The sequence below is a fragment of the Pleurodeles waltl genome, chromosome 11, assembly GCF_031143425.1.
Source record: "Pleurodeles waltl isolate 20211129_DDA chromosome 11, aPleWal1.hap1.20221129, whole genome shotgun sequence".
NCBI lineage: Eukaryota > Metazoa > Chordata > Amphibia > Caudata > Salamandridae > Pleurodeles > Pleurodeles waltl.
In genome coordinates this window covers 148557477-148574242 of record NC_090450.1, presented here as the reverse complement: position 1 = coordinate 148574242, position 16766 = coordinate 148557477, and the positions used below count along the sequence as shown (strand labels likewise).

At 39.8% G+C, this 16766-nt stretch overlaps 1 protein-coding gene across 3 annotated transcripts in view; it reads right to left on the bottom strand.

Moving 5' to 3' along the window:
• The window catches only part of MME (membrane metalloendopeptidase), a 352340-nt gene that overhangs the window by 181619 nt on the left and 153955 nt on the right, over positions 1 to 16766 (bottom strand). For all 3 annotated transcript variants that reach the window (XM_069213314.1, XM_069213315.1, XM_069213313.1), the window contains exons 9-10: positions 6794 to 6928; positions 300 to 401 (exon numbers count right to left, since the gene is read on the bottom strand). In XM_069213314.1, the coding sequence (XP_069069415.1) occupies positions 300 to 401; positions 6794 to 6928 (237 nt within the window). The remainder of the gene's footprint in view (positions 1 to 299; positions 402 to 6793; positions 6929 to 16766) is intronic.

The following is a 16766-nucleotide window of genomic DNA, read 5'->3' as shown; positions in this document are numbered from 1 at the left end:
TCCGTCCAAATACCTTTGCTACACGAAGATGCCAGACCTGGAATATTCCAAATGTAACTGTTTGAAATGGTTTCAAAGGCCACAGAATTGTGGCAAACATAACTCTTTATGCAGGTCGTATTTCATATGACATGTACAACCAGACAACATAGCAGTGCCAAGAATTCAAGCACAGATTATCCGCCCAGTTCTGAATTTTGGAAAAATGCTTTTAAAAGCTTTAGCCTTTCATGCAACACAAACTGTTTTTATGTACTCTAACAGTCCAGCCATAAATATTATTTGGAAATATCACTTACCTGACCATTAAAGGTTAAAGAAAAATTGCCTTGAATAGTTGCAAGAGTCATTTTGTTATACATAAGCATTGGGTCGTTTCTGTCCTCGGCTTTAACTGTGGCCTACGGAAAGACAATTAAGACCACTAACATGAGTGATTTTTTTAAACAGTGAATAGAGAAAGAAAAATTGAGGAAATAAGAAACAAGAAAGGGCACAATTAAATTATAATATTTACTTCAGCACTATAAATTCTGTACAATACGGTACATAAACTTTATTAAACAAAAAGCACTCTAAATATTTCTGAACAGCTGCCACCACATATCTCATAAAATCTAAAGAGTCCTAGGATAAAAGTACTTCTCTACTCCAGGGATCATTTGATTATTTTTGAACCCCCAATTTTCTGAATTATAAGTTGAATAGAACTCCAAAACTCATGTAAGACACAATTAATTTCTTATCATATCGTTAAAAACCAGTTGCATTGACAAAACCAATAATAGGGTCATACATACAAAACAATTTTGCAGTCGTAAAGTCTGCACAATCCAAACAACACAGGTCTGGAGACAGCAAAAGTGTTGTATAAATTCCCTTTTACGGGCTACAAAAGTATTTTGAACAAGTAGAAAGGGCGTGTGCATCCCGTTATGAATCGCAAATACGAGAACACATGAAAGGAGAGTCCTCCTTATATTTGTGAGTCTCAACGGGATGCATCGATTATTTGTGACCTCAATTGCAAAAACCAGAAAACTTACATTCATAATTTATTAATTGAAATGTGTCATACATTGGTATACAAACATTATTATTTTTCATGAGGCTAACTGCAGCCGGCATATCTCTAGGCATCTTGCACAACATATTTTATAAAGTATAAACTGCCCTTAAACTAATACAACATCCTATTCAGGAGATCATTTCATTGTTAAAGGGGCTTCATATAATATAGCCATACCCCTTTTATTTGTGAGTTGCATTGGGATGTACAAATGGTTTGTGATCACAAATTTTGAATCAGAAATATAACGTTACTAATTTAATGAATTTTTACAATATGCTATACAAACTCTGTGTTTTTATTTTTAAGTAAAAAGCCGCCCATATATGTCGGGCCAAAAGGTACTACATACCTCAGAAAATATAAACTGCTTGGAAACTACCTTGATTGCTGTGGCACAGCTTTCCCATCGAGAACCATACAGCTTTCGTGGATTACACAGTGGTCTACAGGAATCACTGCACCCCTCCTTCCCACCATCTCTTTCAATGCTGTCAATTTCCTATAAAAGCAGCACCTGTTCCTTTAGGGGACCTAGCTACTCTAAAAATATGTATACATGCTAGAAAGTTAAATTCACTGATGTCAAGATGGAGGTCTGACTTCTATCACCTGCCCCCATTTCATCAGTCATAGAAAGTCGCATAATGTGACTTGATGCTTTGAAGCCCCCTAAACAAATATGCATTTTGCAATACAAATGATTAGTCAGCATGTGAATGCACTCACCCTTTAGGGACTACACATTGACACATAAGATAGAAAACATATATTTCTTAGAAAGAACAGTGCAAATTTAGTGTGGAAGTTGATGCATGTGCAGCTGCCCATCAGCATTCAGAAGATAACATTATTGATATCAGAGTGCAGTCCCAGCGTTGTTTAACAGGTAAGGATTTGATCTCCTATTTATTCTGTAAATCCTTAACAGAGCCATTAATTTCAATAAATTGTCTTCTTTTTTCAGTTAGCCATTAAACTGAATGGTGCTTGAAGGAAATTTGGCATCAAGTATATTTCTTCTCATTTGATTGCATGTAGCATACCTTATTCAAGTCTAGTTTAGTTTGCAGAATTAAAAAAGGACTGGATAGTTGTGAACTTTTCTGTTGCTATGTTTGTGAATGTCAGGCTATTAGTGACAGGTGCATTCCTGCGATTTCCCTGTCACGCACTGCAGTTCAGTAAGTTAACTTACTGCTCTGTGTGACTTTGACATAAATATAGCCCTTAATGTTATGCGACTGGAATTTGATTGCAAATCAATAATATATACCGCTGTGATTCGGTATTTGGAAGGGATGCCCTAAACATACCCCCTTCAAATACCAAATCGCAATACCAAATTGAGATTTGGTAACTAGTTACTGAATCGTGGCTTTTCTCCACACCAACATGCTTTTTTGCATTCACAAACGGGCCACCTCTGAGACTTGGTCTGTTTACTACCGCAAAAAAGTTTTGTACATCTGGCCCCAATACTTTTCAAGGATAGCAAAAGGAAGGATGAAAACCCACAATTTCATGCTTGAAAAAGAAATAAAAACTTTGGCAACTGCACTTGCTTGGTAAATTTTCGCATGAGCAAAAATGCATGTATACATTTTCTCATTAAAAAAATGGAATTCACTAATGTTTTGCAGAAGTACTCATGGAACCAAGCAACTGTGCGAGGTTAGCATGGATAAATTTGGAAACCTTTGTGAATAACAATATGAATCCATCTGCAACCATGTTAAGGTGTAGAGCTATGCTTGTTGATTTGGTCATATTTTATCAGAATTAAGTCCAATGAGATTGCCTTGCAAATACATACAATTTAACATATAGGTTTCAAATGAGCACCTTTAGGGCTTTACTATTGAACATGTTACCTATATATGCGGAAATCTCAGTCACCATGGCAAAGATTTCCACACAGAAAAGACAGGAAAAGCAGAAGTTTGTGAAAAGTATTTTGTAGCATTTGAGTAGTACTACTGTGTAATACTTTGTTTCGGTAAACTGAAGTTTGTGAATTGGCTCCATAAGGTCAATGGTCGGACTAAAAAGTTAGTGTAAGTTTTACTGCAGGACTAATAGCTTCCTCATAATATTTTATTTTAATATGGCATCCATTTGACAATAGGATTCTGATGTGAAGATTATTATGGGCAATATGTCCTAAAACAATTAATGATAAGGAACTATAAAATGTTTGCTCACACATGTGTACTATCATTTGTGCTTTGTAGTCAGGCAATTTTTATTTAATCCATGACGTTTTTACCTTTATTGTTGAAATATATCTATATACACTTATAACGCTTATGACTGAAAATGTTAGGTGGCGTACAAACAGGTTATTAACAGTTTTCTTTAATACTAAAAAAGAAAGCTAGATTATAAGGCATGTTTACGTTTGTATGCACCCAACATTTTTTAATGTAGACTAAAAGCTCAGCATGCCCGACTTAGACAAATGGAAAAGAAAGGTCAGTAGTGAGTGAGTGAATGACAGGGTGAGTCGTTGAGTAGGTGACTGAGTGTTCAAGCAAGTGGGTGAATAAGGGAGTACATCTGGAAATGTATATCCACATTACTTCATTATTATCAACCACTGCTGTACACTCAGTGATGGAACTCTTAACAGAAAAACATGACTGCGTATAAATGTTATGCTTCTGTTATAGAATGTTGTGTCCTTAGCATTGAGGACATTTTGTGAAGGACATGAATTAACGATGATATCATCCTCAATGTTCTACATTCATTGATACTCAGAAAACACTCAGCATATCACTGCACAGGTTGTCACAATCCTATTTCAGCACCCAAGGACTGTTGGTGACAAAAAACATCCTCCTAGTGAGTTTGTTTAGGTCTCAGACTTGTAGAGGTTCTCAAATGAATCCTTGTTTCGGAGGCAGCTTTCTAAAAATACTAGTTTTCAATATTCATACAACCGTTGGACTGAAACCTTTGTGGAAGATAGGATGAATGAGAGAATTTATTCAGGATACACAAGTATCTACTGTCCAGCCGGCCTATACTATACTCCAAAGACCAAAATAATATTATATTACTAGAAATAGCGGACAGCTCTCATTGCTCTGCTCATTGCTCTGTGTACACAAGTGCTAATGCTGGTAATGAACGCTATGGCCTGTCACTGAGTGTTGGACACAGATTATGGTTGTGAGAGTTCCCTGTAATGTTTTCCAACTTTGACAGTTAGATCTGTCTTCATTTCAAAGATGTCAAAGGAAGTTGGTCATTCCTCCCTTTGCACACCCAATATTAACACTTGTGGAAAGACGCCATGGTTAGCTGAACACCCATTGCCCAGAAATTGTGGCCACTACTTCACATGCTAACTTTCCAGTGGTTTGGAATTCTGAGAGCTGAAAAATAACGAGAATAATTTGTCTTTATGTAATCATACCTATGTACTAATGTGTGAAATATTTGAAATGAAAAATAATGTTAAAACGAAAATTGTGCTTTATTTAGTGGCCACCATCAAACAGACAAGGCCTGCATATGCTAAGTATTTATTGATAAAATTAACTGGATAAATGTAATAATGTAGTATAAGGGTAAAAATGTTCTCTGTAAAACTAAAATGCTGACATAATGTGAATGTTTCTTGGTTTTCTGCAGTGCCTCAAGCAGACAAGACCACAGTGAAAGTTATCTAATTTCCTAGTGTTCCTATTCTTGATACAATTATATGTGCTCATGTACGCTCTATAACAAACTTCTTTTGTTTCACTTACAAACTTGTCCTGTGCATTGTATTAATGAAATGTGTTTCTCTCAAGGAAAATGGTCAGGAGAAAAATGTTTCCATATATTTGTAACCACTGTCTAGTAGAAGCAAATCCGGAAGATGCCAAAACAAACCGGTCTACAGATGCAGCCGGAGAAGGTAGTTTGCAATATACATTTAGTATAAACCTGAACTACGCAAGAAGAGCAGAAGGGAATATAATTTTTAGGAGCTAACATTTTATATAGTTGTGATATATATTAACTTTCTAATTGGATATATTTTTCTCACCTTATGTTTTAGCCAATTACAAGAGATTAGCAAGTTTAATTTAATGTTTGAGAATCAGACTTTTCATTCATATTCTGTTTGGAGCTAGGGGCTCTTACTTTCCTGGGTTCCAGAGACTTCACTTCGTGCACTTGGTGTGATCTGTCACTTTGACACTTCATGCTTTGCCAGTCAGTCTACTGACATTCTGGTGTTTTATTATTTTCTGAGTTTGCTATGCCTGTTCAATACTGAACTAATGCTTTGATGATTTAGTAATCTCATAGTCCAAAACTCTAAACCGTCCCCCACCTTGTTCTTCTCTGTTGTCCTCCTGATGAAGTAGAAGTTTTTGCTGATTACCTTAGAAATTGGGTAAATGTATGAACTGTGTACTGTTATTTGTCTTTTATTTTCCAGGTACCAACTGGTGCTGTTTTATTACTGCTGCTATTTTGATAGCGCCATAGTTAGATGTCTACTAAATTCTTGTTACCAAATCTTTTGCATGAAGCCCAACATGTTAATGCTAATTAGTGATTAGTGCGGTGTTACTCTCATACTCCTGAACGGTCACTGATTTTTCCGTTTGTTGATTCAATGTATTCAATTTCTCTTGCTCAGATTCTATTGCGATGGGTTTGTGTATACTCTATTGAAATAACAATTCTCATTGCGTTGATAAAGCTTGGGTTCATTCGCTGACTAAATCAGCCTTTATTGTTTCTTTACATGTACCAATTAAACTTGAGTATAATATTTGTGACTTTAGCATTGTTACTGTAGGGAAATAAATATTTTAACTTCTTAATAAACTGGTGTGGTTTTTAATGGTCGCATTGATCAAGGAGTGTCTTCTTTGGTTTAATAATGATATATAGTGCATTGTTTGATAATTGACGATGCTTGCGACTTTTTCTTTAAAGTAGATTTGTTTCAGTTCATTACCTATGGCATGAAATCCACTATACAGACTGTTGTGACTAAAAGATAGCCAAGGTTTCTGATTTAACAGAGTTATATTACAATCTAGTGAACTGATTTTTAGTTTTGGCCATGGGCACAATAGTATTTGCTATGTTTCTACCAGATTCAAGGCTGAGATATATCGTAGACTCCCGGTTGTGTTGTAATCATTCATTTATTGGCGGGACAAGCACATCAGTATATGCTGAATAGTCATACAAGGACAGATTACTAAATTGTGTGATATCAGAGTCGCATTTCCCCTACATTACAGTGTTAATCAGTTGACTGTCCCTTATTGTGTAAGCACTAGAATAACATTTGATATCATATTTCCATTTGAGAAAGTTTTAAGACCTCTGGGGTGAGCACTTTTCTCAATGCTGTGCCTTTCCTGCCAGTAAATACAGGCAATCAATCAATGGCCAGAGAATACTCCAGGTAAATGATTGAACCCACCATAACGAGTGTACAGTACACTCCAGCTACCACAGGACCCATAGAAAATGTAATGAAACCGTCAAATATTAAACACTTTACACCAGCTCTAGCAAAAAATGTTTTTTTGATTACATTGTGAACTCTGCAGTTATATTTCAAAATCGTAGATCTTAATAACAATGTAAAATAAAAATTACACGTGGAAACACTATATGTTAATGACAGTGTCAAATGTATCATACCATCTAATGCAATTCTAGACTAAACAGCAACTGGAATTAAATAATAGTTCTTACATTGGCGATCTCTTTCTCCAGTGCCATAACCTTCTCCATTTCATTTCTTATCATGGAGTCACTGGAGGAGAGATTCCGTTCCTGGCGGATGAGTTTAGCCACAGAGATCATGAAATCCATATAAGCTATGCATGCCTGAAAAACAAATAAACACCCAAATGAATACTCACAAACAGACTGAAAGAGTATCAGTGAAAGCTGCAAAATAAATTCTATGGCTCACCTTGGTGTGGTAAATTTTACATAAAGTGCTATTGTGATTGGTATACACAAACTGATAGCTGTCCGTGTCCTAACCAACTTCGCAGTTGGTGAACTTGCACTCTTAAAGTTACTCAGGCAGAACAATACTCCATGATGGTGCACTATTCTACATGAGTAGATCGTACCTTTGGGATGGGAAGTGGGCCTTCAAAAGTGGAAATGCCTTGGAAAGTTTAGGAATATCCATAAAATTGAGAGTTTATGAATATTCACAAACCTGGTTCTGAAACATCCCAACCAGGTGACTGTTTGTTAGGTACTCTTGATAAGGACTCAAGTAAGTCCTTTTCTAGACCAGAACGGGTTCGGAAAACCATCAAAATTAGCTGAGGGGTGGTGGACGATTTCTCAAGGGGAAGAGAATTGTGCTGCAGAAAAACTAAACAATTAAAAACGTGCAATCCTACAGCTGTAAATAGCTTCACACCAGTGAATTTATATGCACTCTGCATGGTTAGGAATTCGGAATGCTCTTTGTATGGTCAGAATTTGGAATTCACTAGTCATTTCCTGAATACTCCCATAAACCTGCAATTTTTACGGATTTTCTATATGCTTGAAAACCATATATTGCAAGTATTCATAAATCTTCACCCATGCCACCTGTGTTCAGCCTTACAAACCAATGAGTAAAAGCGCCCTCTATCTTCAAAGTGGCATGACATTAAAATTACTCATAATATAATCATACTTAGCTGGTAGCCACAGCAAAGTAAATGATCAAAACAGACATAAGCAATATTCCCACCAGAATAAATATGTTTGACTGTGTGTAGTTAACATTAACTTACTTAGGAGTGTCCGAAAGGATCCTTGTACAATCCATGCCTTTACATTTTTCTCATATTTTGCATAGCAGACATATTGATATTTCCCTGTTTTCATTTATTTTTATTTATTTTGCTATGGATACTTCAATTAAGCACACGTTGCACACCTTTGAGCATTGTTGAATATTGTGTACCATGTGGCATGAGAATATTGCTGTCAGAATATTGTCATAACAGTTAATTATCCTTATATGCAAAGCTTTTTTTGGGTCCCAAAGGCTTCATTTCCCAATATAGCTTTTGGGTATGTACCAATGTATCAATAGTTTGCAGCTGCATTTGGGATAGCATACCATTGATAGCTTACCAACACCTCAGAGAAGGCGATGACCCATTCCCAAACAGCAAAGAGTCTCCAGGACCTCTTTCCCTTCGTGAATGTTGATAAAAACAATTTTAGGAGTAGACAGTGGTCTATGGTATCACTGCCAGAGCACTGCTTACTCTTAAAGAAATTAGTGAAGTGTTTAATTTTTTGTTATAAAGTTATCAGATATTCCTCTATGGAAGATTGTCGTTATTTCAAAAAATGACCACAGGAGGTCACCCCCTCATGTAAGGGCAGCGAATATTAGTGGGTTGCAATTTGTGACTTATATTCTTAATATTCATGCGGTAGGTTGACTAGTAACCCACTACTATTTGGCATATTGTAATCCGACCTTTTAGTACATAGGTCAGTTCGCACAAAAACAATGCATCCAATTGGGATCGCTAGGTGTAAAGTGCTCTAAGTCCTCAAAATATTCATTCAGTGGAGGTAATAATCGAAAATGTACTCTCAGTGGAACAACAATTTTGTGAGCAATATTTTGTAAACAATACTTATGTCAGACAATATTTCTGCAGTGGATATGCTATCATACAAACTCAGTAAATAGGACCGGTCCACGAAGCAACATTCATCATTTTACTCAACAACCAAAGCTCAGATCTGAAACTTTGCTAAAAGGATGCAGATCATAAAATGAACTTAACATTTTTTGTCAAGTCACAGATGCTTTCCATGTCATCTGCCATGGGAAGTAGCTCAGTCGCATGAATAAATGATTCAATTGTGTTTTCTTTTACAGAGTGTACTGGAGCATTCGCCTCCTTGAGAAAGATTTTTCGGAGGCTGAACGCCCTACTGGTTTTGTTCATGACATCACTACCATACTAATGGGGGTTGTATGTGGTGCTCTAGTTCCAGTAATGCTGTTTCCGTTCATTTGCGCACTTCAGTTGTTCACTACTTTGACATCTTGACATACTAAAATTTTTCTGAACCTCCCCAAAGTGAATCTTATTCTAATTTAAGCAAATTTAAATTAAATCAGAAAAGGTTCGTTGGGAATCAGAGAATGGAAGCAGTACATCAGGAAAGTCATTACACAACACAGAAAAAATGCCACATTTACAACCTGAGTCAAAGATAACTACAAGTAATAAAAATTAAATACATTTTATTGTACTCCAACCTGAAGTTGCCAGTAGGTAGTTATAGTTAGGTTTGCTTTTCTATAAACAGAGCGTTTTTTTGGTTTACTAATAATTATGGCCCTGTTTCAGGAATCTTCACGAAACTGTTAAAAAAAAAGATTAATACACCTCAGCTCCTCCCTGGAATGTTTCAGGGTGATCCATCAAGTGGGGCGTAAAAAAAGGGGGGGAGCAAAATGCAAAATCCCCCTGCATTTTCCATAACTTCTTTAGACACAGCAAAAACTGATGAACAGAATTACATCAATTTCAGCATGCAGCTAGATCTTGGTCCGCAGATTGCACTTTTTATCATTTCGAGTAAATCCGTTCAGCTGTTTCTGAGTAACTGAGGGTCAAAAATAGTTGTGTACTTGGGTGGTTGGGCTTGCGAGAATCATCCAGACTCTCACAAGAGTGCCAATTTAATACATAGAGCATTCTGATTGGCCCAGGGAGTTTTATTTTCACTTGGGCTATCTCACTCACATGGGAATGTCACCACCCGGAGAGCGAGCGCTCTGACTGGCTGCCAGCAACATGAGAAAAATGTTGCTGGCAGCCATGACAGGACTCGGGAGCTTAAGTTGTAAAAAAAAAAAAGATATATGGGGGCAGAGTAGGGATCATCTGACCCCCTTGGTCCCATGGGGGGAGAAGGACACATGAAAGCCCCCCGGGTCCAAAAATGAAAAAAAGACAAAAAATTCAACAAAACTGCAATTGTTGCAGGATTGAAAACAAATGGTGGTCAGGCAGCATTTCTACATTATAAGACTTGGGGAGCCTACCTCCTAGGTTGAAAAACAATTTATTCAGGGAGGGTGGCAGTGTGCCCCCCCTCTCCGAGCTGTTAGAGGCTTTGGGGAGCTCTCCCTCATGGCCTATGTTTTTATGGTGAGGGGTACCGGACGCCCCCCTCCTCGAGCCACTACAGATTCTGGGGAGCCAACCCTGGAGCTGAAAATATATAATTTGGGGAGGGAGGATGCACAACCCCCACTCCCTGAGCCTTGAAAGGCCACCGGGCAGCATAAGCGGGGCCAATTCTTTTTAGGGAGGGGCTTCATGCAGCCCCCCGATTCCTTGAGCCACTAATGGCCCAGGGAACCCACCCTTTGGGCGGACTGACAGGCTATGTTCTGGGGTGCCCACCCCAGAGACATAGCGGTTTCCCTGCCTTCACTGGCACAGGCAGGGAAACATGTGTTTGCGCTTGCTTGGCTGAGCACTTTCAAAATTCCCAGTAAGCAAGAGCAAACACAAATCAACTCCCAGCTGGCAGAAGCTTTAAAAATGCTCCAACCAGCTGGGAATGGACTGCAGATGTGCTTCCTTACCTGCAATGATGCTGCCACAGAAACTGATCGGAATATGCAGCCTCGGTCAGGGAGTTGGCTGGGGCTGTTGGCTGGGCTGCAGTGGCCTTGGGGGTCCCCAGCAGCTCCCAACCAGGATATTGTGGGTTCCCTGGGTGGGCATCAGGGCACCCACTGTTTGTTGCCTGGGCCCCACAGGAAGGGGTTCCTGGGGTTGAAACCAGCCTGGGGAGTCGGGACACCTGCCCTTTCCCCATTTACATAGGTACCTGCACCAGGGGATGAGGCCCTCCATGGGCCAAAAACGGCCCAGGGAGAGGGGCCCTGTGTCTTCATCCCCATTTATTATAGTACCATGAACTGGAGGATGGGTTCCTCTGAGTTAAAATTGGCCTGCGTAGGGGTGGACAAGTGCCCCCCTCTCTATTGAATGTACTGCATGGCTCTTGGGGATGAGGTCCCCGGGGGTCAAAATCAGTGAAGGGAAGGGGGTTGCATGCCCCACTGACCCTTCAAAATGGTGCTGGGCCCCAGTAGGGGGGATGAACGTCCCCCTCACCTTAATTTTAATGAGTGACACAGGGTGAGGAGTCCCCAGGACCAAGCCATATGGCCAGCCTGCCACTGTGCTCAGCCGAAGGCCATGCACAGCGTGGGGTTGGCTGTATGGGGGTGTTGGCTGAAGGGCTTAGGCACATGCCTGGCCCTGCAGGCAGCAGCCCTGCAGCCAACCCCCTGCCATGCATGGTGGGTAGGCTGTGCTTACATATGGTAATTCATTATTATTTTACATTTTAAAAACCTTACAAATTCACTGAAAAAAAACAAAGTTTAAGGTAAAGTTATAGTTAGGTGAATTTCTCAGGGATGTTAACATTTTAAATGAAAAGAAACTAAGAAATTCACCAATTATAGTTAGCAACACTAACTATATCTTGCACCCCCACCATGCACTTCTTATGACTACACATGACATCAATCATAATATGTTATATGACATAATTTATGACATTACTGATGACATCTAAAATTACATTATTGATGACTTCACTGATAACATCATCCAAGCTTGGTTTTCGCCTATATTGCTGAATAGTTTGCTTTGTTATCACACATAGCACAATTCCCAATAACTATCAATCACATAAATACGGGAAAAGCCTCATTAGGCATGGTGTTCAATCTGTATACAGCTGTTCAGAGAATCCAAATCAGCAAATGCCAATTCCAAAACAACTGCCCTAGTAAAGACAGCTTTTATCTCTATCAAACTCCTGACACACAGCAAACCTACATTAAGAAATGAAGTTGCTTTCAGTAGAAAACTGTAAACAATATTTTCTCTATGGAGAGAGTTCCTTGTATGCCCCACTGTTTCCAAACAGTGACATTCTAATGAGAAATGCACCACATAGTATTGAAAAGAAACTAACAACAGTGTACATTCTATGCAACAAATGTCAAAAAAGACACTTTGGTATAATAATAATGAAGATCTGAAAGAGCTATAGATCATACCACCTGCATCCTTCACATTGGGGTGAAAACTTTACAGATAGCCCATCTTCTGAGGCAAAACAAGTACGCATGTCTAGGTCAGTACCTGGTGCACACACTCTTCCATGTAATGTATACATTTACATGCTGATATGATTCTGTCTAATAACTCAAGGCTGCTTTTAAAAGTTAGTATCTACTATGTTCATAACTATTACACAAAGGCATTCACCACTGTGCAACTATTGTTAGGAATATTTCCCAGACAAAATGTATGTTTTTATCTGTCTGTAACCTTTGAATCTTTAGAAGGATCAGCCCCAAATTTGGCAGTCAATAGGAGTAGTGCGCTAAGGTCTTCATGCCAACTTTTGAACAGATGTGTGCAGGGGAAAAAAGTTAAAAGGAGGGTGAAAAAAGTTTTGTTTTTCCATTTTAGCTTCTATTGGAAATGTTTGCTCTTGCCTGCAGCCTCACCTACAGCCAACAACTTTTAATTAATTCAGACCAAACTGGGGATGAGTCTAAAACTTTATTCAGAAAGGATACTTTTGTTGGCTTGGTGTAAATCTGCTGCGTTTTTGAGAGATGACCATATAAAACAATTGCAGAGGGTGTTTAATTGGCTAGCATTTTTCTAAATCTCTGGCTTTCATGATCCCCAAACCGATTTTTAATACAAAAAATAAAAAATAAAGGAATCCGATTATACGATTGAACGATTGAGCCTTTGTTACCATCAGTCTTTTCAGATCCAGGGACCCAGAGCTACAATTGAGGTTCCTATAGACTGATTGGCTCACTGTAGGGGAAACAATTCTCGTGTGGTAACCATTTCAGGATAGAGGTATGGTCCCTGGGTTCTGAACAAAGATTTACGAGTACATATAGGGTGTAGGATAGTCACACCCTGACTCCAGAAGACAGCATGGTGACCTGAAAGACCCCATGTAAAATTTTAAAAAATAAAGAGTCACAGGATCCATGTATCCTTTTTGGGATTTGTGTGAGGATCCCTGACAAGTACAGGTACCACAACCCCCCTTGATATTGAAGGCATTTGGGATTCACATATCCTGAAAAGAATCTGTGATTTCAGGACAAGCATCAAGCTAAAGTACTACCAACCGAGGCAAGCTTTACCAACCCATGCATCACCTTTTGAGGATATGTGGACATAGTTTTGGAACTGCAAACCAATGAAGGGAGCTACATGGGTCAATGAAGCTTGGGCTGCATTTGCGGTGCCCAGGAATGAAGCTTGGTCTGGGTTTGTATTACCAAATAAGGATTCACAAAGCCAAAATAAAATACAAAATCACAACCTGACCAAAGGCCAAGTTGCATGGTGTCAAAGACTGTGTGCTATAACGATTAATTGCCAGTGTCAAGAGAGTGCAGGACCTCCCTTGCCAGGCCCTGTAGTCAGTCCCTGCTTTACAAAGGCTCAAGTCCAATCATAGTAAGGGATGGCTGTCCATGGTGAGTTTCCCAGAGGACCACATTGGAGGCCAATCCCTTTTCCTAACCCATGCTGCACACTGCCAAGGAGTATGTACAGTGGGAACTGGAGTCCGTGGAGGGTTGGGCACAGTGCCTGGCTGGAATCCAGACCCTGCAGCCATCCTCTGCACTATGTGCCCTGAGAATGAATAAACAAAAGGGCAGGCCCAGTGTAGAAATGTCCTAAACTGGAACAACAGAAACTGCAGTGGCACCCCTCGACCCTACCTTCTACCAAATGTCAGAGCTCAAGAGGAATCAGTAGTCCCATCAAGGTCCTCATTTAGGGCCTCATTTACAAGCCCCTTGCGTCACTGCTGCATCATTGTTTTGGATGCAGGAGTGGCACTAGAAGAGCACTACACTGTTCCATATTTACATACTGACACATTGGGGTCAATGCATCAGTTTGTAAAGCCCTGGGTCACATTATACCAGAGCCAGGTATAATGTATTCAGGGTAGGCGTTCCAATGGAAAAAGCCATGTAGGACTGACGCAGTGAAATTTACAACTTTTCACGGCTTCACTCTACGACTTCACTGCATCAAAATGTTACTGCCTGTTCTGACCAGGCGTAAATTTGACACAGGGCTTTAACAATGGCACTCTCCTCGCGTTGCTGGAGTTGCATCAGTTTAACAATGAAACTCCAGCAGCACATCACTTTAGAACCAACAGATGAGTCAGAATTTCTATTCGATGAAAACATGCACCATGGAGCTCTGTATTTTAAATACAGCGCATCCATGTCATTGTTACGGTACTTGTGGTGGGGCAAGAAATCTGATACATCGATGACGATGTGTCAGTTTCTTGTAATTGAGGCCCTGAATTTCTAAATGCAGTCCTGTCTCATTCTTCCTCACTTCAGTGTCTGGATTTCCACAGGAATGCAGGTAATACATTTACATCCTGAGGAAGCTATATCCATTCTATAGAGTGTCTCATGATAAAACAGGGACGATTCAAAATAGACCCCTTTCTCCTAGCAGTCATACTCACATCACACTGAGAGTCTTACTACCACATATGCCTCACGCCTACTACACCTACATGCCCTCAGCATGGACACAGAAAGTCAGCACAGAGTCTAGGGTTCACAACCAAAGGAGATTTTCTACATTAGAAGGATTATTAGATTGTGCTGTGTTTTGTAGCAAAGAAAATGTTTATAAACTCGATGCACTGCCATCACCGATTTATGGGACTTACCCAGTGCATGGAAAATAGTACTATGCTCATGGTTAAGGTATACTTTTGCGTGACCTTCCTAGTGCCTGAACAGGAACAGACATATGACTCTGTACACACTCTAGATTAGTGTGACACCAGGGGCCAGCAAAGAGCCTCAATGCCAGTTTTACTTGCATTTTGATGAGAATACAAATAGCCAATGTCAGATATACCAGTGGCTGTCAATGTGTAAATTATGATTTTTGGTGGACAACATTGTGAAAAATTATTGTTTTTGGTAGGCAATATAGTTCAAACTACTTATCGGTTGCATGATTTGGATACTACACGCCATTGCATATTTGTGCATTTAGCCAACTTCCAATTTGGGAAAAACATACAAATAAACCCATGGCCAGAGAGTAACCCGCTTTATAAAGAATTCAAGAAAAACATGTTGAGTCAATTATTTTAATTAGTTCCGCACATTTAGATGGAAAAGAAACAGGTAAGAAAATGGCTCACATTCCCAGATTTGGAATGAAGTGCTCATGTAGTAAGACATATTCAAATAGTGAAAGGGTGTCTTCTGCTATCTGGCAGGACCGAAATATTAGCAGATACCTTTCATCATTGTTTCTGTTTCTAAATAATCATTTAAAAAATGGAGGTTTGCAAAAATGATCAGGAAAATAGTGAGATCACATGGGCCCTCATTACAACTTTGGCGGGCGGAGTTGTAATGGCCGCGCGGGCGCCAATGCGGGCGCACTCCCGCAGTGGCCATTTCGACATCCCCGGTGGGCCGGCGGGCGGAAACCGAGTTTCGGGATGATGGCCGCAACATGGTAGCCGTCTCCAAATGGAGCCGGCGGTGTTGTTGCGGTGCGACGGGTGCAGTTGCACCCGTCGCGCCTTTTCACTGTCTGCTATGCAGACAGTGAAAAGCTTCATGGGATTGTGCCAGGGGGCCCCTGCACTGCCCATGCCAAGGGCATGGGCAGTGTCGAGGCCCCCAGGGACCCCGCGACTCCCCTTTCCACCAGCCTTTTCATGGCAGTTCCTACCGCCATGAAAAGGCTGGTGGGAGTGGGGCTCGTAATCCCCTGCCCTGGAGGATTAAATCCGCCAGGGACCAACATGACGGAAAACCACCGCCCCGGTCGTAATTCCCAAGATTGCACCGTCAGCCTGTTGGCGGTGCAATCTACCAAACAGCCATGGCGGTCCTTGACCGCCAGGGTTGTAATGAGGCCCATAGTCACAATCTAAGAAACAATACATGAAACAGTTTTTTCCGAAAAAACCTCTGGCTAGAATTTGTGTTTTTTTAAAAATATAGTTGCAAGGCAAAATTTCCAAACAGGTTGAAGCTGCAGTACTTGATTTTCTGTATTTAGAATTGGTGTGATTCCTATGAAACAACCACTAAATCTTTACCTGTATGGGTACCCCAAGATGGATCCATTTGGATGTAGAACTTACACAAAGTAGTCCTAGTCCAAGAAACCAAAACCTCAAGCATTCATCGTCCTAACAGGCTGTCTCATTATGTTTTCAGGTCTGATCCCCTACACTGTGCTGAACAGTTGGCCCCTTTATTTTCAAGCATCCTTCTTGGTTGGTCATTATTGTCTTTGTGGAAGTGCAGTACACTACAGTCAACATAAATAGAGGTTTACATAATAACCTACATATTCACTTGTGTTCCTGTTAGGTGCAGAGCAATTATTTTTCCATGTTACTCCTAACTGTGTAATGAACTTAGCAGAAAGAAATTGAAATTTCAGCTTTGTACAGCAGATTTTAGGGCATATGATAGTGCTTCAGGCAATATAAGCACACTAATGCTATTAGAAAATAGGTCAATTTCCACTTCAAATTAACATTTATGTATGTGTGATGTTAAATTATTCATCAGTAA